This window comes from Perca fluviatilis, chromosome 4 (genome assembly GCF_010015445.1).
Source record: "Perca fluviatilis chromosome 4, GENO_Pfluv_1.0, whole genome shotgun sequence".
Lineage (NCBI taxonomy): Eukaryota > Metazoa > Chordata > Actinopteri > Perciformes > Percidae > Perca > Perca fluviatilis.
The window spans coordinates 6,235,489-6,260,400 of NC_053115.1; the positions used below are offsets into that span (position 1 = coordinate 6,235,489).

The following is a 24,912-nucleotide window of genomic DNA, read 5'->3' on the forward strand; positions in this document are numbered from 1 at the left end:
TTTTGATATCCCCCTCTCTTCAAAACATCAGCGGCATCGAAGACGGATTGAATTAGCGATTTGTGGTGTATTTATCTCGATCTGAGAGTCATTCGGTGCTCTCCGTCTTAGCACTCAAGCTCAATGAAAACAATAAATGGTGTCCTTATCTTCTGGAGTGAAATCAAGATAGGCGCAGGAGGCTGTGAGTTATTTGTGGTTGATTTGGGGGGGAAAGGAGGGACAGGAAATGGACACCCCTCTCACATTACATCTCGCCATACAGCGGGAGGACGAGAGAGGCAGAGGGAAGGTTTTTAATCAGCAGAAAGCTGTGCTTCTAATGTAAAAGTGTCAAAGATGTGCCTTAGCCCTGCAATGAGTGAAAGTCCTGTGTTAAATTGAAAACGGGGCCACTGGGATTTGGAGGTGAGAGAACTGGGACTCAGTGGTAGCAGCATCTTGGTCAATTATCACAGTCGCCTGTGCTCTGTTCTACTTTTGAGGCCTCTTCTTGTCTGTCTGGCTCACTACACAACCAAGGACACATGCAACAAAACAAGATCAGTCGATGTTGAATATGAGCAAATGTTTTCAAAATGGTTCATTTTTTTATTCCAGTGGTGATTCTTCCCTAAATCCCTAAAAAAAAAAAGTGGTTTGGTTTGGTTCAGGTGGTTCCAAGTCTTTGCTTGCTTTATAGGTCATGAATGAAAGAGTGCCGCGTGTGCCTCGGTACCTCTACATGCCCTGCCTGTAGGAGCATCGAGCTAAATGCTCACGCTACAGCTGCATGCCCTGGCATATCCCAGCAGCCTCTCTGGCTGGAGAGAAAAGGATCACTTCCTGGCAGGTGCGATGTGGGGAGCCACAGCTCATGCTTTTTTGCTGACTTGCCACCAAGTGGAAAAAAGAAAAAAGAAAAATTGTAAACTAGAGTGGAGAAAAAAAAGGAAAGTTACCCACCACTCTATTAATATGTGTTCAGTCTGTTTTAACCACCTGAGCGGGAGCCAGGAAGCCAGCCCCATATTTTAACCAGATGTTTAGGAGGGGAAGGGAAAAGCCTCACAAGAGTCTTGCAATCAAAATAATTATCTTTACGGGTGGATGTTTACAAAGTGCTAATGTGATATTCTGCAGGCGTACTAACCGAGTCTGCTTTTATGTGTTAAACACGATAAATGCTTCTGTCTGTTAAAAGGCCGACACCTTTTACTTCATATAGGAGCAATGCAGTTTATCAATGTCTTTACAGCTTTCTCCAGAGAAGGGAGGAACGTCTGATCCTTCTACTCACTATGAGCCAGCAGACGGGACAGACAGGAGCGGATGCGGCCTCTTTGATAGACAGTCAAAGGAGCACCAGCAGTGATTTTTAGCCACAGGGCAACAGTACTGCTGTAACCTGTCCTCTTGCCAAGCACTCCTATCAGATGGAGGCATAGGTACAGGCGGTTCAGCATATTTTCGTCATAATTCATAAGATCAAATTGTGATTTCTAATTTGATTCTGTATATATTTATTTATTACCTGATTGGGCGAGTCAAATAGACATTTGCGGTATGTAGGCTGAGATCTAATAGAATTCCCTCATTTTGCTTCAGGGGAGTTTGTTTTTGGAGCATATTAGCTTTGGCGCATTGTAGTCTGTTGGCCTTTTCTCTCAGGAATTGATGTTTAATTTGAATAATCACAAAAAGTGTGTTCTTTCGTTTTGCGGGGACATCAGTGTCCCAGATGAATAAAGAAGTAAATGAGGGGAAGAAAAACAGGTAATTATGCTGAACCAGTAAATGAATGACCCACTGACCCTCAGTCCTAATTGATTTGGTAGAGGCAAATCGTTTTTCATCACCCATTTTGATGTGGTTTTGCTAACTCTCTTTTAGCTTCTTTTTTTTTATAGATGTAATTAATTGGTTGTGTGAATAAAGAATCAAATACTAGAAACAGGGTTGGAGGACATCTGTGTCTCTTCCATTTACCGGCAGGGCAATTATAGTTGGCAGCCTGTGCTCTGTGCTCTGTGGAATGATATCATATCCTGAAAGAAGAACACAGACTTCACCTCCCACCAGAGTCATTATGCCCACAATGTTATTTAGCTTTATTTACTGTTCGAAAACCATACATGCATAACATTAATGTACTGTGGAGTTGTTTGTAGAATAGTTATGGCTTGTAGCTACACAAATTATGCAAATGAATGAAACAGAAGTGTGCAGCAGCTGTGTGCATTTCAGAAATAGCATTGTTCAGAGGGTGGCTGCCCTGGGTCAGGCCTTCAACCTCACAGACCGCTGCAAATATGTGGCGGTCAGTGAGCGTGTGCCAAGTTACAATGCAACGCTACGTGTGCAAGCACACTGTCTGGGTGATGACATGTGCTACTTTGCATGTAAATTCTTTAGTGATTCACCTCCAAGTGAACCCACTGAGAGCGATTCTGGTGCTGGCTTAAAGACAGAGGTGTGTTTTTATGACTAGGTGAGGCACGTCCTCTCCAAGGCCCTCAAGCACTGTGTCCCTCTACCCTCCCCTTTAATCACTGTATCAACCACTCTCATAAACTCCATGAGGTGTATATTAGTGTGTGTGTGTGTGTGTGTGTGTTTGCTTGTGTGTTTAAAAGTGTGTGTGTGTGTGTGTGTGTGTGTGTGTGTGTGTGTGTGTGTGTGTGTGTGTGTGTATGTGTGTGTCTGTCTGTGTGAAAGCCATGTATATGCGTCCGTGAGCATGTGCCCTTCCTTGTTTCCCCATTTTTAAACTTAATCAGCAAAAATAAAAGCCGTTGTAAGCTAGCTCATATTAAAGAGGTGATTATTGGTAATAAATACTTTTTATACATACTTATTACAGAGGCAGTTTTCTTCTTGCGCTTAATGAGAGTAATTTGACTTGCTTGAGAGATTACAGTTTCCTAGAATTAATGCGGCAATCCCCATTCCAAGATAGAGTGAGATCTAAGATTCTTCACAGGTCGTGTGCTGCTAGATGCACCCCTCTCACATAGCAGCTAATGGAGTTGAACAGCAGTCTGTCATCCCCCCGCCCACCACCCTAGCAGCTCTATAGCCCACATGCCCTTGGTTCCTGCAGTGCTTGTTGTTTGGGCTTCTTCTGCTACCTGCATTTTACTTTTACCTCTTATTCACACACGATCCGCTACAGGGGGATGGAGATTTATTGTATATATGCAATGTTCAGTCATCAATGAAAATTCAACATCTGGACAAATTATTCACCCAATTGCACTAATTCAAATGGTTTTCCAGTTGCATCAGGACCGTTTTTTTCAACGGTAGTTTTTTTCCCCCTGTCTAATTCCCTCAGTTTGTCGTTGTTTAATTTTTCCATCACATGTTTATGTAAGCCCTACAAGCTTAGTGCATAACTTAATTTGCGCTGTGATCATCTTCTCCTGCGACATTTATTGAAGCCTGCAGGTCTCAGCAACTAAAGCTGAAGGTGGCTCAGGCAGATTGAGGGTGGCCAATTCTGTCACCACACTGTACTCTGCATGTTAACTAAGCTTGGTGGTTTAGAAAAGTGCTTACACTCAAAGGACTTTTTTGTGACTTGTCAGTCCATAAACACTCTCACTGTGAACTGTGAATGTGGTTGCCCAATCTAATTTTAAATCCCAGACGACTATGAGTACGTCCGATGGCCTAAGATTTTATCTTTAGTGGTAGACTGTCTTTAAAAAGAAATTGTTTGTTGCCTTAAAGCTACAGGAAACTTCAAACTATGAATGTCTCATTAAATGGGTGTACAGTAAGTTGCGCTGATGGTGTTGCCCTCAGAACCTAGAAAGGCATCAGATGTTCAGCAATTCCGTGCTCTTCCTTAAACTCTTACATTTATTTCTGATTTATTTTCAGATTCTCAGTTCTGAACATTTGCCTATTGTTTTGGTACAAATTAGGGTGAAATACTTCTTGACTGGGCTTCACCAATGACGTGTGATTGTCAGGTTCATTAATCAGCTAGTTTACTTGACAAAAACTTGCCGAAGATTTAGTGCAGATCGCAGCAGTTCCATTGATTTTTCAGCAACAGGTACATTTTTCCAAATTAAATGTAAATTGGCTGCAGCTGTAGGTGGTTGTGTAACTATAAACAGCTTTGTTGGCTAAAGTAGCTGCCACTCTTTCCATGGCAGCCATGTACAGGCCCTTGCTGCAAAATACGAATCTGTTTTGCCATTTATTAGGTTGTTGTATTAAACTCGAAAATGCATATCCTGCAGCTAAATTGCTAAAGCTAAACTAAATTGCTGGCTTTAATGCGTAATAACCGGCAATTTCCACTGGATTTCCACTGGATGCGAAACGTCGACGGAGTCATTAGGTTTCCATTAAAGTCAATGTGTGTATTTCCACAGACTGCGGAACGTCTGCGTCCCGACTCCGTCCCAGTTCCGTCAGTCCGCAGCTCTCCGCAGCAGATACGCAATATGCAATTCAGCAATTCAGCACACGGCAGATAGTGTGGGACAGGAAGTCGAGCACAGAAACAAAATAAATATCCGGTTAATTTTCTAAATAAAATACACCGTGCTCACGGCAGATCATATTTCCCTGCACTACACCTTGAAAACACAGCATAGAGTCGTTTCCCCTCTACTCCTCTGGATGGAAACAAACTGTTGTTTGTTTTGTGGTTCTATTCTACCTGAATTCGCGAGAACTTGTGGGTCCTCGTGACTACAGCTGTCAGTCACGGCCGCAGCCGTTCCGCAACAAATCCGGACCCGGTGGGTATTGACGGACGGCGGAGCACGCAGCAGACACGCAACGGAGCCGGTCCGCAGCTGTTACGCATCCAGTGGAAATCCCCGGTAAGAAGGTAAAGCAGAATAGTTGGAAAAGTGGGAATGGTTTAAATAAGTACAACTTTCAATGAAATGTTAAATAACACATAAAAATTATGAAATGAGGAATATTTTTATATTTTTCTGAAAAGCTGTCACTAAGTTTTGACATATAAATTGTGTATGGCAAGTAAATATGGTGGGTGTGAGAGAAAGTTATAGATGTTTTACAATTATTTTCCAAGGCTTCCCACTATAGGGATGTCATCACCCACTCATGCAATACTCACTCCATTATAAGCACAGAAAAAGCCTGAATGAAACACTCGACTTAAACAGTGATACCACAAAAACTGTAAAAGATATCACGAAGCTGAATACAACCGTAATAGCTAAAGGTTTTGTGAACAGTTTAAAGTTTGATTGACGTCTGTAGGTGAAAGTATGTAAGAGGAGTAGCATTTCAAAAAGAAAGAAGCCTGAAGAGGATTTGAAGTTTGCTCCATTAACTTGTAAAATGTAAAATAAAAAAATTATATATTTTAAAAAGTATAAATAGCAGAAACAAAGTTGAAGACGTCCCATCATGTGCGTAAAGAGCTGAAAATTTTGATATTTTAATGTTTTTTGTAGCTGAAAGTATGCAGAAGTAAGAGGCGACCAAAGAAAGTTGAAGAATAAAGAATCGTATAACAATACTGTGAATGCTGAATGCTCCTGAATCAGCATTCACACAATAATGATGCACGTAATGTAAAGCAGGTGTCATTTCGTTTTCATCTTAACGTTTACCAAGAAAACAAGCTTTCTATGTGGTTCGATTTTGAGTGAGGGGAGGGTGCTCTACTGGATTTTTTGTTGTTGTTGGTTGTTTAAGCTTATCTTGCTTAAATGTACAGTTTATGGCTGGAGGATTCTTCAGTTACCATCATTAGGGGTTCACTTGTCGCCAAAGGAACAGTCAGGTGGTTCTGTTGGGTGACGTCATTAGAGCATAGGTACTTGTGCCTTCCTTATTGCGTTTGCATACATTACAAACGTCCTGGTGGTCAGAAAACCCTGTTTTTGTAACTTCACATGCTTTCCACAGTACATTTACATAATAATAAGCAGATTATTAAACGTAATTCTAGATAGTTTTTTTTTATAGCTCTAAATTTGCATAGTGGCACACAAGTGGCAATCCCTTGTTTTCGCATACACCTTCCACACATTCCTACTATGTCGATAAAGATTTAGAAATACTTGAATAATAAAAGAATCAGTCCTTGAACCATCAAAAAAGTGAGGTCCACCATGTGTCACATCATCTGCCTGTGAGACTATAATACATTACAGTCCAGTGTGACAGGTGATGTGTCTGACCCTGCTGGAGATTACTCCTCTTTATGGCCGGAGCAATCAGATTTCCCCCCCTCCTTTTTCTCTTCCCTTTCTTTATTCCTGGCGGCATAGGATCATATTACCCATCTTGGAATGACTTCAACAGAGACACTGCTATTCCCAGGGAGCTGTCTCTCCCCACTGCAACTCAATCCATAGCCAATTGGACTGGCCTGTGATTTATAGAAAATCCTCTCTTTCGGAGGAACTATTGCTCCACAGACACACACATATACACACACACACACACACACACACACACACACACACACACAAACACACACACTGGGAATTCTCCCTCAGCAGCTCATGATGTCTTAGGTCTCAGGTCAGGACAGTTCAAGGCAGTGAGCATCAGTGGGAAAAGATGTACAGTTGAAAACCACAGAAAGCCTTACCATAAAGGCTACGGTGTGTTTGTTTAATGAAAACAGAAAATCTGTTTAGTTCAAGAAGAGAGATTTTAGTTTTAGTGTTTTCGTGAAAGCAACATGATACATACTCGTCTGCTCTTTGGGCAGATGTCATTTCAAATCCATCTTCAAGGGAACAGTCAAAATTAGCTTTAGGCAGTGTCACGCTTGTTGTCTGTTGTACTGATTTGGGGGATTATTCATCTAGATGAGTTACTTTTGCATCCACACTGAGTTAATCAACACACCCTGTGGCGCAGAGGCTGAAGAGTGGTCAGCTGATCACACAGGCCATCAGTTCAGGCCCCAAGCACTGTGACGCTCTATGACTGTGCCAACTGTCTGATCACTCTTCCCCTTTTTCAAGCACTATTCTATAGCTGTGTGTCGACTACATTCATCTATATTCACCACAACTAAATTGGAAGATTTAGGGGGTTTTACTGGTCGTATCCCGGAAGTCTCGAGTGTATCAATAATGTTGAGTCCTCCGTCTATGAGACCAGGGCAGATAGAGCTTCCCATTCTAAACAATATCATTCACGCATGATAAAATCTGCTCACAGTATTCTGTGTCTCACGCTGGGTTTTTGGAAGCGCCCATTTTCCCAAGCACAACACTCCCCCCTGCAAAGTGATGCAACACTTCCAACAAAGAGGCAATCGGTAGGAGCGCGTGTTTTCTAACAGTCCATCTAAGTACCCAGCACAGTTGGCATGCTTCTGCTCTTTTCCTCACACTTTATCAACTTGGCGGATATTATCGCTGTATTCAGTGGTGGGCATCCTGAGGCATCATATGCTCAGAACAAAAAGCTAAGGTCAGGGAGAGAGGGGCTGCTGAGATCTGCCCGCTGCATTGTTCCCAGATCATTTGAGCTTTTTTTTCTTCTTCTCTTTCTAGCTCATTTTATCCTCGTCTCACTCATATACTTTTTTTGTCTTTCTCTCCATCTGCCTCTAAATGACACCTAAGCGCTGACTGCTCCTCTGACTGATTTGCCTGTGTGTGACCTCCCTCCTTTAGTAGAGCCATTCACAGGCAATGCTGAAGTAGAATGCCTGGCTCTTAGCGGGTAGACAGTGACACGCGGCTGTGCGCTGATAGACTTTCCACTGGAGTGGATTAAATCAGCATCAGGCTAGTGGAGCTGATTACCCCAATATGAAAATGCAGTATCTTAATGGTACATATTTTCATGAGGCAGCCCAGTTGCCTTTCATTTTGCAGCTAATATGTCTATTCTTATGAGTCATTTACTTCTTTAATTACCTTTAGCAGCAGATGCACAATGGTGTATTAATGTGAATGATTTTTACTGCCACTTTATCATACTGAGCCTATGAAGTTGAAAGGCGTAATTGAGGTGGAAGAGCGACTCATGAGAGAAACAATATTTAGTTGACAGCTCCTCTTGTACTCTGGGAGGGTGTTTATGAGTTTACACCGCACTAAAGCTGTAATAAACACAGCATTCGTTTAATAATGGCGGGGGACACAAATGCTTTCACTCAGATCTGCTCAGTTATTTAATCATTCCGTGAAGTTGTTTGGTATAATCAGACGACACATTGCTTGTATATGTGCTCACTTGCATGCCGCGTGTCTCGTCACTGTGTTTTGCGTGCATTTTTGTGGGCAAATAAAATGACTGTTTGCAGCAAGCAAAACCGTATTTGCAGTTCACCCATTTGCAGCATGTGCAACTCTGACAATCCATGTCATTTGCATGTGTGTGTGTGTGTGTGTGCTTGTGTTGTGTCTGTGTGTTTTGTCTGCAGCTTGTGTACTTTCCTTGGTGTGATTTTCTGATCCAGACCATTCTGAATAGAGGCCTTCTTTAGCCATCTGTTGTTAAGCTGCTGGCTAAGCAAGGCTGGGGAATCCAAACAAACGGCGAGCACACAGCAAACGGAAGCTGTCAGGCCTGCATAGCTGAGCTGACCTCGCTGGGTTGGGGGGGGGTGGGGTGGGGTGTCAACACCTCTCTGTACCAGGCTCCGAACGCCCGAACCGCCTGGTTGGGGCACTGTTTACCCTCCTCTCTGCATCTCTTGCAACCTCTGCCTTCCCTCTGCTACATTTTCCTTTTTACCCCTCTCTTTCCAGCTCGCTTTTACCTCTCTCTTCTCTGTTTCACACTCTTATTCTCTTCCTCCCATCTGTCTGTGCCCCCCCCCACACACCCCTCTCTTTTCACTCCACTCCCTCCGTCATCAGTCCTGCTTCACAGCCCCCTCTCTTCTATCTCCACTCACAGTTAATAACTTTGCTTTCGTCTTGTTTTTCTAACAGTCATTTTTTTCCTCCAAAAATACATTTGTCAGGGCTCTGCATTACCTGTTATTGGGAGAGAGAGGGGGGTTGCACGGGCAGGTGTGTTGGACAAACAAAATGGGCTTTTTATTGAATTCAGATTTTGTCTTATGTAAGTGCACGCACAGCCTTATTGTTTAAACGTGGATATTTGAAATGTTTAGTGTTGTCATAAATATTAATAGATTAGTTGAAGAGTGCAGCGAAGGAAGGGAATCTAATGGTTTGAAGTGGGTATAAAACGTTGATTTATTTATGTATTCTACATGAATTAGTTTGGAAATCTAAACACAGACTGGAGAGTGTTGTTGCGAGGGCCCTGTAATGCACAAGGTTTGAGCATCAGGGCCTGTTTTCCATGTGGAGTGGCTTTTTGGAAATAGCATTAATTATATACTTAGTGGGAAACCAGACTTCCCCTGCTTTGCATTGCAGATAAATGTCTGTATCACTGAGGAAAAGAGAAAAAGAAAGAAAAAAATGCAATTAATAAAAATAGACATGATCCTTACTGCTTATCCGCTTACATGTTTGAAAATCACCCCCCGCCAAAAAATAAATAAATTAAAAAAAATATGCATTTCAATTAAAATGACAAGTGAATTCCATTACTATATGTTTGCATAGTCAACATCCCTCTAACACCATATCTGGTATTATGAATATAGAAACAGCTTTTTTGATTTCATCGACACTGGCTACAATAGCCCATATCATTTATGAAATGATTGGATAACTTTGCTTTCTTGGGCTGCCTGTAGAAGGACGTTCCATTAGCTCAACGTGGTAGCAACTTCTGTGGAGAAGCTGGTGAGGGAAGAACATGGCCGCTTGGCTTTGTTACCACTGAGGAGCAGAGGGCCTTGTCTTTGAAAAGGAAACAGCAGAAGTGATGAATGTCAGGTGAGTTGAGATGTGCGATCAGTCAGAAAGTCAAACAGGTAACCTTGACATTTAGGCCGCTGGTGTTGAAGCCCCACAGAGGCTGCAGGGTGGGACCAGAGGGCCAGTTGTCTTCTGAGCCGGACTACATTAAGAGCTAACCTATTACTTGTGTTGTTGCTGGCTGTCTCTGAGCCACGCTCTCCTGACTAATAAAGCCTGCAAAACGTGATCACTGAGTAAATACACTGAAGCACACACAGAAACCCACACACACAAGTGCAGAAACACACAAACAGATGCACATCTCGTTCCTGCTCCCTTTCTCTGAGTGGCCGCAGGGATCCGGTTACACCTGCTTGCACATCTTCTAGCAATTAGGAGCAATCTGCTTGAAACCATTTCATGTTCAAGGTCTTCCCCAGCTGTGGCAAGAGGAGCCGGACGTTTATAGAACTAAAGAGTTCTCTCTGTTGATGGGCCTGAACAAACAATGCTGGCCAGTTTCTCACTATCTGACTCCCAGTGGGGACACCCTGAATGATCCCCCCCCCCCACTCCACATTTACCCACATCATCTCTATTTTCTCTGGACCTTTTATCACATTTCCTTTCTTTGTGGCTGTCATTTAGAAAGTGCTCTGTGACCCCTCACACTTCTCTTGGATCCCTTTCCTTTATACACAATTATATTTGGTTTTGTTTTGATTGATACTGTTGGTCAGTAAAGTTGCATTTTAATGAGATTGAAGAGAGACATATCCGAAAAATGTCAGTTTTTTTTTTTTGTCGTGGTGGGAAAAGGTGCAGTGAGGAATTCAGCAGAGAGCAGACTTGACTGTGTGGCAATGCTCTGAGCTGGGATTTGCAAGACACCCAGAGCTGGCTTTAGCAGCAGGAAACCCCAAAGCTTGTAAATAATCCACATGTGCAGACTGCACATAAAGACATCCAGTACTTAGCAGTTCCCTTATCACAGCGTGATAGCCCAGGGACATAAGAGACAATCCTGCCTCTATTCACTGATATGGTGTGAAAGTAGATGCAGATAAAAAAAACAACGGCTGTTGTTTATTGAGGAAGTTGCATTAACAGGGGGAAGAGGGTGTGAACTTTAAACACATTTGAAATGGGGAATATAAGAGAGGACTGCAAATGACAAGGATACCAAATTGCACCAGCTTTGTTGCTGATAAAGCCTTTGTCATGTGCTGGAGGGTGTTTTCTAATCAAAAGGACCTAGAGGGTTCACTCCCTCCATTGTGTGTGTGTGTGTGTGTGTGTGTGTGTGTGTGTGTGTGTGTGTGTGTGTGTGTGTGTGTGTGTGTGTGTGTGTTGTAAACCCACAAACAGTGAATATGATGTGTGAATCCACTGTAGGCGTCTCTTACTGCAGTTGTGTTCTTCTTATTCCAGTAACAAGCGTGCCTCCCGAACAACCTCAGTTTGCGATTATGATATGACTGCTGCAGTCTTGTATGCTTACACGCAAGATGTTGAGGGACCTACACACCTAACCAACGTATGTGTCAACGCACATACTGCTTGTTTAGTTGTTATTTTTAAGTAAACTTCTTACTCCTTATACATTAAAGAAGTATACAATATACAGTTGTGCTCATAAGTTTACATACCCATGCTAAAGTTGACTAAAAAGAGGAATAAAAAAACATATTTTGGAAATTGATCTTAATGCCTTAATTAAAAAATTAGGAAAAATCCAACCTTTAAGGACACCAATTTTCTTTGTGAATGAATAATGTATTGTAAATAAATAAATGTTCTTCCTTAAAATACAGGGGGCATAAGTATACATACCCCTATGTTAAATTCCCATAGAGGCAGGCAGATTTTTATTTTTAAAGGCCAGTTATTTCATGGATCCAGGATACTATGCATCCTGATAGAGTTCCCTTGGCCTTTGGAATTAAAATAGCCCCACATCATCACATACCCTTCACCATACCTAGAGATTGGCATGGGGTGCTTTCCATAAGATCATCTCTCAATGCAAATCAAACCAGCTATTAGGCTAACTGAAATAAAACCATGTCAATATACAATATACATATGTTATCAGTTTAACCTCAACTGTCTTGATTTGAGACGTTTATATCACCTAGGCAACATGCTGTCTCCCCACTTTCTCTGTGCTTCAGATGCCCTGTTGTTCCTGTCATCAGTTTCCAGTTTATCACATTTGTCTGGAGCGGCTCTTACACTTGCATGTCTATCAAGCGTCCAGTACCTTTTGAATGGAAGATCAAAAGAAGATAAATTCCAGAGGAGGAGGGGGAGGGGGAGAGCTCTGATATGGAGGAGTGGATGCTGTGTAAACTTGGCGGTGACAGTTCACAATGGGTTATTTTAGCCCCGCATTAGGCCTCTCAAAAGGCAGGCCAGCTCCAGTGGCCTTTTGAAAATACAAACATGACAGCAACATTCCTAAACGTGGAGCCGATCTCACAACACAGGTTCTCAGCCCGCTCGTCTTTTCGTCTCATTATATCCTGTCCCAACAGCAGTCTTTTACTCATTTTGTATCTTTGGCTTTCAAAAGTCACATTGTAAAGTTATTAAGACAGCATAGGGATGTGATGTCAGGCAGCAATGTGATTTCAGTTAATTTGCCTCTGTCAAGAAGATCATTGACTATATTTTCCAGTGCATGATTACATGATTATTGCCCTTACTTTAATTGGAAGAATACATTATTGACGCTGTTGACATGAATAGTTGCATATGTGTAATGCAATGTTGCAAAATGACATCATTGTTCAAATTATAATGTTACTCCTCCGCTTTATAATACAGTCACAATTAGCCCATGGTTATTCAACTTTCTTATTGTTCCCAAATAATGTATACAAAGGCAGTACTTAGGTCAAACTCAGATGCTACCTGCGTTTGATTGCATGATTAATACTCTGCAAACAACTTTGATAATGATAAGATTTAAAATTGAATTATTTGCCCTTTGTTTATATCAGAACTTAGCATATTAGAATATGAATGTACTTGTTAAAGCTATAGGGCGTAGTTTCTGTCGCCCCCATGAGGAATTCTAATAATGACAACAAAACTGTCCGCGCATCCACACGATACAAGCCTTCCGTGGTCGCGCACCGCCTCCACCTCTCCTCCACGTAGTTGCTAGTAGCCAAGGAGGACATGGAGGATTAAAAAAAACATGATGGACTCTTCAGAAGAGGTAAATATCTTCACTTGAGTTTCTTCACAATTGAGTACACAATCTTCTGACCATAGTCATACTGAGAAACACAAGAGAGAGTTGTGTGGAGCTGATTGTGTGGTCTTAATTAGCTTTGTAGCAACTCAGTTGGCATTGGCTTGAATGTAACAGACGTTCACTAATATCAAAACGTTACGCACTAAAGCTTTAACAGCCCATTGTTTTAAAAGTGCACATCGTTGCAGTATCACAATTTCTGTATCTACATGTGGTAACTGATCTGTGATGACAGTGAAGGAAGACTTCCCAGAAATGTATCTCTTCATCCATTACTGTCTGAATATCCTATCATATCCTGTTGACTCAACTCTCTTTTTTCCAACACCCTCGGTTGTAAACCCAGACACACACATGCCACACACACATTTCTCTGCATGTGTCATCAGTAACAGGGGAAAAGAAAACAGCCAACTTTGTTTACTCTTCAGTGTACCCGTAATACCACGCCCTGGGCGTTGTGAATGACTTTGTTACAGCTCTTTTTAGTCTCTTGAATTTCCTTATAGATGATCAGCGTTTCCCTGTTTTAGTCACTCAAGTTCTCTTTTTCAGTTTATCATGCTGTAGTGGCTAAAAAAGAAACATGCCATGGATCCTCGTAGAATATAAGAGGTGCTAATTCAAAATAATGACACTATCTCACATAAATGCTATTAGCAGTATGGATATTGTTTGCAAAAGCTGGTAACTTTGCTGCTGTGATTTGATGCTGCCGGATTTTATTTTTAAGTTTATTCTTATTTTATTTGTTACTGTGAGTGGAAATCAAAGTGATTTGTTTCCCAATAAAATGTTAGAATGAAAGAACATTTAATAACCTTTAATTAACTGATGAAATTGGTGTAATTAGTTAAATAAAGGCCTAAATAAAAATAGAAGTTTTTGAATGCCAACGACTTTCAATAACAATTACCATTTTAAAATATTTGTCTGTTTTTGATAATAAAAATGTTTCTAGACAATGTGTTAGCAGTTGTCCAATCCCTGTCAGTTCACTTTACAAGTACGTAAGTAAGTAGTAGTACAAATAAGTTGCTCTGGAACTAAAGCTAAATGCCTAAGATGTAAATATTGGCATCATGTGGGAGGTAGACTTGCTCACATTGTTCTTAGTTTCAATTTGTACACTTTCTTTATGAGTGTACTTGCTTCTGGGGGGGTTCCCCACAAATTTCAACGCATGGGACAATTAGGCATGAATAATGAGATATGTTGCTCTAATGTCAGAGAGAGAGGGACAATTTATGCACGTTAAGCATGGTGAAATGCCAGGAGTGTGGCCTCTTTGTAGCCTGTGGTCATATTAATGCCTCATGATGTCATCCAACAGCCGTGTATTTGGGAGGGTCAACACATACACCCACACACAAACCATCATACAGCTGTTCGCTCCAACCCCTAACCGTCTCCCGCCTTTCTGTCTTAAAGTATTGTCAGACTTTACTGGCAATAAGACCATTTCTCAAAGTTATCTCTATCTTTTCATCCGTCCACAGAGCTTCCTATTTGCCCTCTCCCTGTACATATCTGGCGTTCACACAGTCTTTCACAGGTTTCACTCACTTGTTCACACGTCGCTCTGACTTTTTTCCTTTTCTCTCTCTCTCTCTCTCTCTCTCTCTCTCTCTCTCTCTCTCACGCTCTCTATCTCTCTCCCTCTTTCTCTCTAACTAACTTCTTGTTAAACATTCCACAATGTACTTTTACAATTTCTGAACTTCTCAAATAATTGACTGGACAATTTTTAGATTGTCCATCTGTGAGATGAGCTTGGATGTGCCCTGACTGTTTTTTTAATTGTGGGAGCAATCGTCTGAGGAACATGGAAAGAATGAGGCCAGTTATTTACTCAGATGGTTTACTGGTGGAGGTGTGAGGCTGGCCAGCTCACTGTGGGAACACAACGCTTGCTTTTCTTGGTATCGCTGACCGTTTTCAAGACCACTGTGTTTTTTTCCCCCAGCTCTCTCCAGCTTTGTTTGCTCTGGATGGCATGTTTGATTATTTATCGTAAGGGAATAGGGAGTAGCTGGAGCAATAAACATGTGACTGCACTGTATTTTGTTTTCCACTGAGAAGGCCGTGTCCTTTAACAGATATTTGAAGCAGCCACAAAGCCTTTTATTTAGGGAGTTTGACTGAGCTAAAGGAGGATCAAAAGCGCTGATAGTGTCTTTGACCATTTGTGTTTGCTGTAAGTGCAACTTATCAATGGATAAATATTTCTTCTAGCTGCAGTTGATATCTTTGTCTTCTTTCTGTCTGTGAATTTGTTTTGACATCTGATCATTGTTCTCATTGTTTGTGGAGGGATCGTTTATGCCAGCCTTAGATTTATGACTCTGAATGGGAGAGTATGAAAAGATCTGTCTGTAATGTTTGTTTGTTATCTATCAGCAGGCCAAGGGAATATTGTTGTAAGGGGATACATCTGCTCTGATAATAGGCAATAAAGTGTCCTCAAGGGACTTTTAACAATTCTACTTAGCATTTCTATTGGACTGTTAAAAAAAGAAGAAAAAAAAAATATTTTCATGTTTTTCTCTTTATTAGGCTCTCCAAGTGGCTCGGCAGATACTCCTCCAGCAGCAACACCAACAGCAGCAGTCCCACTCACAGCAACTGCAGTCTCAACAAAACACTGGCGGCAAATCCCCTAAAGCCAACGACAAGCAGCAAAGCCTACAGGTACTGTAAATGTGTTGTCATTCTCAGACAATCCCTTATTTATTTACTTGTGATTATCAGGTGGCTTGGTTATTTGACTTTGTGGTTGATCAAATTAAAAAAAACAATGAAGTGAACTTGTGCAACTCTCACTAGAACACAGTGTGCGAGAAAAGCACACAGCACTAGGCTAAGTTCACAAACAGGAAATTAAATTTGGCAGTGCAACATTTGCAGTTATGTATGCTCACGCATTATGTGTGATTTAGCAGCACATATGCCAGAATGTTAGAAAAGTTGCCGTGTGGCCAGTTTAGATCACATGAGCTCATCCAGAGTCATTTTAGTGCAGCAACAGACATCAGCATGTGCGGCTGATCCTGACTTCGGCAGTGCAAAGGCCTTTTCTTGTTGACTGCGCTTAGTGTAGGAGGTGCTCAGCTTGGCTAAAACGCAGGAGAAAGTGTGAAAATGAGGGAGAAGAAAAGGGAGAAGTGAGAAAGCTCCATTCCTCCCACACAGAAGTGAGACTGGTCAAGCAGAGGAAACTCCATGCTTTCCCTGTTTGCCTTTCATCCCTGCTCTGTGTGCATACACACACACACACACACACACTCACACACACACACACACACACACACACACACACACACACACACACACACACACCAGAAATAAAAGAGGGGACAGGTCCCTACCACCAGCAGTAGGAGGTGCTATGGAGGGCTATGGGGGAATCCAGGTGAAGTAGAGAGAGGCAAGCAAGGGGTGGGGAAATATGAGCATTGGGAGAGGTATAAAGACGGTAGGACAGTTATTTGGAATGCCTTTGTGATGCAAAGACGAAACAGCAGGAATTTATTTTTATTTTTTTTTCATCTCGTTCTGCTTGTTATATGAACGGCGCTGCATATCTGATGCAATATTTACGTTAATTTCAGATCAGCTGCCTCAGAGATGTATATCTTTGTTTGAACAGGGAGCTGTTGTTTGTGTCAGTGTGAAATTGCAAACGACTTCAGGGCATATTTGGTAATTAATACGGAGGCCTTGTTCTCTATGTGTGTATATATATATAATATTTAATACCCTTACTATCCCATTGGGGGCCCTTTTTAATGAGCTATTGTAGCAGCTAGGTCTAATGTCAGGTTGTGAAAAAGCTTCTTTGTTGTGCAGATGTCTTCGGAATAGCTCCAGAGGATGAAATATGACTGTGATGACCTTTCAGTTGTGTGCATATTTGTCAGGATTCAAATAAGTTGAAAGGATCAAACTAAACTGTTTCCTCAGCCTGGCAGGGAATTGTGCTGCAGAGGTCAACGGAGGGGACCACAACGGCAGATTCCAGCGTACAGCCAGTTGTTGATACATAGTGAAGTACTAGACCATCTCCAGCAGACAAAGACAGAATTAAAATTCTAATTTATTAATGTATACACAGAGCTTGGCCAAGCTGTCACTCAGCTATTGAAAAGAGAGTCGGGCCCTTTCCCCCGCTTCCTCTCCCCTCTCCTCTCCTGCCCGGTTCTTGTGAAGTGAGCACAGGCTTGCTGTAGTATCTAACTAACACTGTAAATTGCCTGCTCTCTAATGTTGTATGTTACATTTTTCTGGCTTGAAACTACCATTATGAAAAAGCCACAGGTTCAGACAAATGTGTTTATCTCTGAATTACATATTCTGCTAATTAAACACACTTCAACAACATACACATGCATAGTTTAAAGTGTTCATACATAAACATCAGTGTGAGGATGTATTACATTTGTTTTTGTTGGCTTTTTGTTGGCTTTTTTTTTCCATCCCTCATGGTTCTGTGGTGGTGAGGTTTTTTTCTTGTTTTCTCTCTTTTCTTACACCGTCTCTCTCTCACAAACACATTTTTTGAAACACCAGAGGGTAACGGTTAGAGTCTCATATCACTTCCTCTTTTAAGAACAAACCTTTGCCTAGAGGAGCCCCCTTCACACAGAACATTCACTGTCTCCATCACACAGCCTGGATAAGGATTCTCCGTTGAGCTGGACTGGGTCATCAAAAGACATGATCCAACAATTATGAGGCTGTGTAGTAAGCTGACACCCCATAAAAGCACCTCATCTGCGGACGGGGGTCCATTCATCTCAGCGGTCTTCCCATTAGGCACAAGAAGATGTGCAGAGAGACTTTTACTCATTTGGAGATGTGACTCACTTTCCAATTCATCCTTATTCAAGTCAAAAATAATGAAGCACGGTATATAGAGAACAGCTGAAAAAAATGACCTGCATAGAGTGGTAAAGAGGGGAAAAATATGAGTCAAACAAGCCTCAGGATCCTTGATCAGCATTAAATGGCTCTTTGGTTTTATATCTCCAACAGGGGTGCCCCCCACACCCCCTCCCCCCTACACCGCCCACCCTTGCCTCTGGATGAAGATGCCTTCGCTGTGTACTCAGCAGCCTAGAGGCGCTTTAATCATACTCGATATACAAACAGCTGCTACGCAGGCTGGAAAGCAGCTAAACATACTTGACTTGTCAAAAAGCCAGTAAATTACATTGACTGAATGACACGTGTGATTAAAAGAAACCATGCCGCTGCTTTTACCTTTTGCGCTTCACACCTACAGTGGCACAACAACGAGAGCCGGCAACTCCCACCCCGCTAATTACCATTATCAGTGAAATGGTAGGGTTTGACTCATTAGTTCCATGTGCATTTAATTAGAGGCAGGCTGAAATTGGATTTAACTTATTACTTTTTCATGGATCACTTTCTTGTCATCACTTCAAATTGGATTGCAGCCCCAGGTAACTAATTATGCCAGCCGCAGGATCAGGAGTGGAGAAATAGGTAATTAGGAACAACACTGTCGGACCCTTGCTGATAGTCCACCAGCACCAAGGTGGGAGGAGGGGGGGAATTGAAGCTCGTTTGTGGCGTTGCTAGCGAGCCTGGCTGGTTAACTACACCTCATTGCAAGAGATCCTAGGTAGGCATCCACCTCCTACAGGGGATTATGTGGCATTCAGCTGGGCTGAATATGTTGTGTCAACATGGTGTCTTTGCTATCAGTGTAATGCCTAGATTATGCTTGTTTCCCATCCAGGATTGTGCCTGAGATTGGCCTTCATTATTTATGTCACTGGTACAGTGTGATGTATGGCCGGCAGCCAGCTGAAGTTCCCTGTGTCGACGCGACTTGAATGACATTGACTGGTTTCTGTCTGCAATATGTCTGCACTGATTGTAATGAGAGTACATGAATTGCCAGATTCAGAGCAGATAGTCTGTGTATAGAGAAGGGTTACGTCACTGTACTTGCTATCGAGAGCTTTGATGTTTAATATTTAAGTGAAGTGCTTCTTTGTAAAGAATTTGAAGCTAAAAGAGCATATCTATCCTTTTAAATTTCATTGTTTTTTGTATTTATTGTAATAATGTGATGGCCTTTTGTTTTTAAATGAGAAACACTATTTACTAATCTCTTATAAATGTTGCATTGAACATTTTCATGATGTCAAAGGTGCATCACTTGTTATTCTTCAGACACAGAAAAACTACTGATAATGTTTCAAAACCATTCCAGCTGACAATTTTCTTATCTGTACTCTTACCAGTTGAAGCCACAATCCACACTTCTTTCTTCTCCTTTCCTTTTTTTCTTTTTCCCTTGCTCTCTGTCTCTCTCTCTCTTTGTTCACACCATAGTGTACAGCCTTACAGAGGGCATCTCCAGGTCAAAAGATAATGCATTTTCAGTTTACAGCATGAAAGCCTTTTAAGTTGTAGAGAACCCCTCTAATGCCCCTCCTCCCCACGTTTGCTCTTCACATCCTTCATTTGTGGTCTGTTGGGGGGAAGCGTGATGTGACACAATCCAGGGGCCAACCCTCTGTCTGACAGGACAGGGAGAAGCCGCTGGCTCTCTCTCTCTCTCCCTCTCCTACTGTTTTTGCAGTAGGCCCATGGCATTGTCCTGACACATGTATACCACAGCGCTCCAATCTGTAAGTCATTAGAGCACTAGGCCGAAGCCTGTCAGCTGGAGCTCAGCCAGTGCTGCAAGGCGAACTGAGGCAGCATTTCGAGGCGTTCCCGCAGCCCAGTGGGCCAGTGGCTCAAAGTGGCACGACAGTGGTAGCCCATTGGCGAGGTGACAGTGAACCTGGATTAATGTTCGGAGTTTCTCTGAGATAAAGATTCTCTTCACACAAGGGAGACCTGGCCAAGACAAAATGCCTGTATTTATATTCAGTTAAAGTAAATTAGGAAGAAAAAAGTGTAAGAAAAAAAGTGCTGAGAGACAGAAGGAGTGGTGGCACTCTCTTAAAACACAAATTATAGCATTGCCAATTTCTAATTGATTTTTATTTTTTTTTTACAGCTACTTTAAGATTGCCAAGATTAACCATCCTATAAATGTACAAATCTCTGCAGGTTGTTTTGCACAGAGCAGCAGATAATTCAAAGAATATGTGGTCGTGACAACTTATACCAACCAACATAAGTGTTCACAGTTTGTACCTTTTTTCAAACTGCTGACTTGAAGGAATAGTTTGACATTTTGGAAAATACGCTTATTCACTTTCTAGCGAATAAGCATTAGATGAGAAAACTGATACCAATCTCATGTCTGTATGTTAAATATGTAGCCACTGCCTAGTCTTGTCGTCACTGTGACACACCAGGAATTGGCCGTTAACCACGAGTTGTTTTTACACTTTACACAATTGGTTGTTATTTAGTTAGCTTTAGAGGAGCTGGTTGTTGGAATTTGTTACTTTTTTGGACAGAAGCAGGCTAGCGGTTTCCTCCTGTTTCCAGTCTTTGAGGTAAGCTAAGCTAACTGGCTGCTGGCTCTAGTGTCAAATTTAGCGTACAGACATGAGAGTGTTATCAATCTTCTTATCTAACTCTTGGTAAAATGGCACAAATGTCCACCTATTCCTCTAAGAGTTGTGTTATTTTACCTGAACATGCTTTTGGTGGAACTCATCTTTGCTTCTTTACCTCCAGGATGCGCTGTTGCCATCAATTTTGTAGGGAATATGTCGTTCAGAATAGCTCCCCTTTCAGTCTGCAAAGTGTCTCTAACAGTTAAATCCCATAACTCATCAGCTGTGTGCGTGAGCCTCAGAAGACGTTCATCTCTTTGTGTTTGTAAAAAGTCTCAAGGTGATGCTGTAATGAAATCTCATTTTGATGCATGCGTTGCTTTGAGGTGATACAATCTGTCAGGAATGATCAGCACAACAACGCAGCCGGTGCTCACACGGAACCCCAGGATCAGGCCGTCTCGTTTGCTGCTTGTTTTCCTTGTCATATTGTAAAAATGTATTATGTGTACTGTATAGATTAGAACCAGGTTGGGGATAATCCTGTCGGAATGAAGTCATCTGTCCCAATTCCACGCAGCCAAGCAGAAACTGGGGAGGGGGGGCACTCTGTTAGGAGCTCCCTCCCAGCCAAGACGATGACTGTCGAATTGACTCCAGTCACAGCGCTGGGAGCCACTTACCATTTTCAGGACCCTCTTTTCATTTGAGGCCTGATGTTTCCCTTCAAGCAGTGAACTCTCTCACCCCTCCACCCCACTCAGTCATCCACCCAGATACACAAACACACATACACACACATTCCCCCCTAAAATGTGTTGTATCTTTGTGTCATCCTCTGGCACTATATCTTGATGTCAAGCGTGTGTTGTTTGGAGTGATTCACACGCCCTTTGCGGAGGGGCAGAAGGATGGATGGATACACAGTCAACCATAGCATTAATAAACACTAACAGCTATGCAAGGTGCAGTCAAGTCAGCATCAACTCACAATGCAGTTTCTCTTTGGGTGTCATCGCACACTTTTTTGACAGCTTTGCATTTCTCTGATTCCACTTTCACTTTTTGTTAGGAGTAGGAAAGAGAAATATTGTATCGCTCAGACAGCATGAGAGAGATCGAGAGACAGAAGGGCCTTCAGCTACATGAGAACATCATTTGGAGTTGTGTTTTATGTTTGTGTTGGACGCTGTACAGTAAACCATCATAGTCATCCATGTAGTTACACCCAATCTGGAAAAAAGCACAAAGTCAAAGTAGCATTGCATTTAAATGTAGCCTTATTGGTTAAAATAAATTCATGTGTAGAGTGCTCATCTATATCTATTACCTCCAGTAATGTTCCTTAGGAATAATATTGGTTAGTGTTAGAAACAGGACAGGCTAACAAATACTGTTTAATAGCACCACAGAAAGGGTTAGCTGAACAGTTAATCATGGTGTGTAGCGGTACTGTACGCTTAGTGTGCGTCCTACATTGAGAGCGTTCCTTAAAAAGTGATGACAAGAGCCACCCACATGACAAAGTTGCTTGTACTCTGCTAGAATCTGTTATATATATATATATATATATATATATATATATATATATATATATATATATATATATATATGCAAATATTTGGGGATTGCATATCAAAGCCTATAAATCACAATACAATATCATTACATTAACAGGTGTTTTATACATATACTTATTTGTCTCTTCAGATTTAGTGGTAGTAGTTATTTTTATATCTCCACAGCCCCCACAGAACCATTGTTATTGCTTATTACAATTCCTGTGTTCAAAGTTTCTGTGTATTAATATAGTTTCTGATTGAAATCAAATATGAATCAATCACCAAACAAAACAAGGCAAAAATTCCCCCACCGCCTTATATCGACGTTGCTCAAACCCAAAAGTGTTCTTGTTTTGACGAAGTGAAAAACCACACTAGACGGTACACGCTGAAACACAAGCTCTGTTATACACTGGCTGGCATATCACCTCAGGAAATATTTTGCTGTATTTGCAACATGTGCTGACTAAACAATGTCTTCCTGAATGCTGAAATTAAAAGTAAATAACCAAACCCATATATAATAGACCAGGGGGAACACAGTGACTCAGGCGTGACTTACGGTAACTCCACTCCGCTTCGGGTGATAACCTCATTCACTCTAAATATGACTTATTCCAAGTATCAGAGGGAGTATTGGTAGGTTGCCGATGTTAAAAGGTGAGTTCGCTGTCATGTCATAACAATGGATATACACTTTATTTTAACAGGATTTTTTTTTTTTAATACAGCACCAACAATAAATAAAACTCAAAACTATCAAAACAATGAAACTGTTTCACTTGAGTTCGCAATAAGGGGACAGAAAAATAAACTAAATTTTCAAATAAATGCAGTTTGAATAAAAAAATCAAGAGAAGTACAAAAGAACAAAAGCCAGTGTGTCAAACCTTGATGTAGTAAGCTCTTAAAAAATGAGCCTTGAATGGAAAAAACCAGATCACTTTTAGTTTAGTTATAACTTCAGAATAGAAAAACTCTCCTGTATGATGTCAGTGCAAGTGAGTGGGTTACCAAAATCGAATGTAGATTCTTTCTCGTCTGTGCAAAGTCTACGTTTTTGCTGTAACTTGGGGGAAAGAAAGTTGATTGGATGCTTTGTGTCTGTTAATATCGAGATAAAGAAATGATATGAAGATCACACATTATGGTACTGTTGTGGATCTAAGAGGTATTTTTTATTGCCTTGGCGATATTATATAGAGCAGCTGTTATTTATATAGGTCCCACACCTGCCCTGCTGACTCCCACCATCAGTAAACAATGATTTACTTTACACACACACAGGGAAACAGACTGTGTTTGTTTTCTCATGACAATGGTCCAGGTCACCAGAGCCTTTCAAGAAAAGGAATAACTATCGTTTTGTATTTTCCTCCACTTTTTCTCGTTCTATTTCTGTAGTAGCAGTAAGACACTGGCTGGCATGCCGGTGCAGCTTATTCACCGGCTTTGTTAGGGTTTTGGGAAGGCTTTGTAATTGGAGGCGAGTCGTTATCTTTAGCCAGTGCCGAGCGGAGCACGGCGCAGCTCAGGCCAGACCAGACATTAACTCATACTTTCACTCTAACTCAAGCAGGAAATATAATGTCATCCACTCTGTCATGAACACAATCGCTCAGCACTCTCTGTAAACTATCACAGGGGACGCCAGTTCAAGGCTCAAGGATATTGATGTTTCTCTGTGCGTAGGAGAAAGGAAAAAAAAAAAAAAATGTATATAGCGTGTGTATCGCATCGATACATATGTGTAATTATTTTACATGGCACGGGCACAGAGGCAATGGATTAGAAAGACAGTGTGTGAGAGGAGAAGCTTGAACTGTGTGTCTGCTAAATTTATCATGAGGCCTTTGGGAGCGTTGAAATGAGAACAGTGGCCTATTACTGCTAAGAAGGTGTTTTATTGAGAATACGCCGACATACCACCCCAGGGAGAGTGCCGGGGGAGAAGAGTGTGGCTGTAGCCTCAACCACTTTGTGGATGTGTGTGTTTGTGCATGTGTTGAGTGCGAGCACATGCCTGCATGTCGCTGTCTTTTTTTGTGTGAGCCGTATTGAGGGTGTCAGATAATATATTTTTTTTTAAAAGTGCCTTTTCTTCCACTCAATTATTCACTATGATATGTATTGGAATTGTCTCTTTTGAAACTTGAGGTGTCCCAGTCAATAATTTTATATAGGTCAGGCCAGCTTAGCAGAGCTCATTGTTAGTTATTAGCAGATGAGAGCAGTGGTTTGTTATGCAGCCGCTCTGTTTATTTTACCTGTGTGTTTGCGGACTGGAATGCATCCCATGAACATTCCTTCATCCTTGGCCAAGGGTTTATAGCTGTTGATATGAGCTGTGTTTTAGAGCTCTGTTATTTAGCTCTGTGTTTATTGTCATGACAATTAACAAAGTGAGGTGTTAATCTTGCCTCATGCCTTTTCTCCAAACCTTTAAGTGGGTTGCACAAGTCAGTTAAACTGCTTTTATTGTTAAATAAAACTAAAAATAGGTCTTATTCCATTTCTTCATGTTTTTATTTACTATAGAATGTAATGCACTTATAGTTGGATTTAGATAAAGCTAAGATTTGTTCAGCTAGAAGATTAATATACAGTATACGTTGACAGGAGCCAAGCTTCTCATGCTGCCTTCACTCTCTCCTGGTGAGTTCAGTAGAATCTCCAGTAGGGGGCAGGGTCCTGTTTTTTTCTCTCCTGTCTTTTCCCCTTACTGAGTGCACACGGGTGTTAAAGAGTGTGATGATATTATGACAGCTAATTGCTCTCATTGGGATGGAGTTGGATGGATTGCCTGTTTCTGT

At 41.5% G+C, this 24,912-nt stretch overlaps 1 protein-coding gene across 1 annotated transcript in view; it reads left to right on the top strand.

The window, feature by feature from the left end:
- Positions 1-24,912, top strand: part of foxp1b (forkhead box P1b) — a 164,921-nt gene that overhangs the window by 96,026 nt on the left and 43,983 nt on the right. Inside the window, 1 exon segment of the mRNA XM_039797612.1 lies at positions 15,601-15,735. Within this exon segment, the coding sequence (XP_039653546.1) occupies positions 15,601-15,735 (135 nt within the window).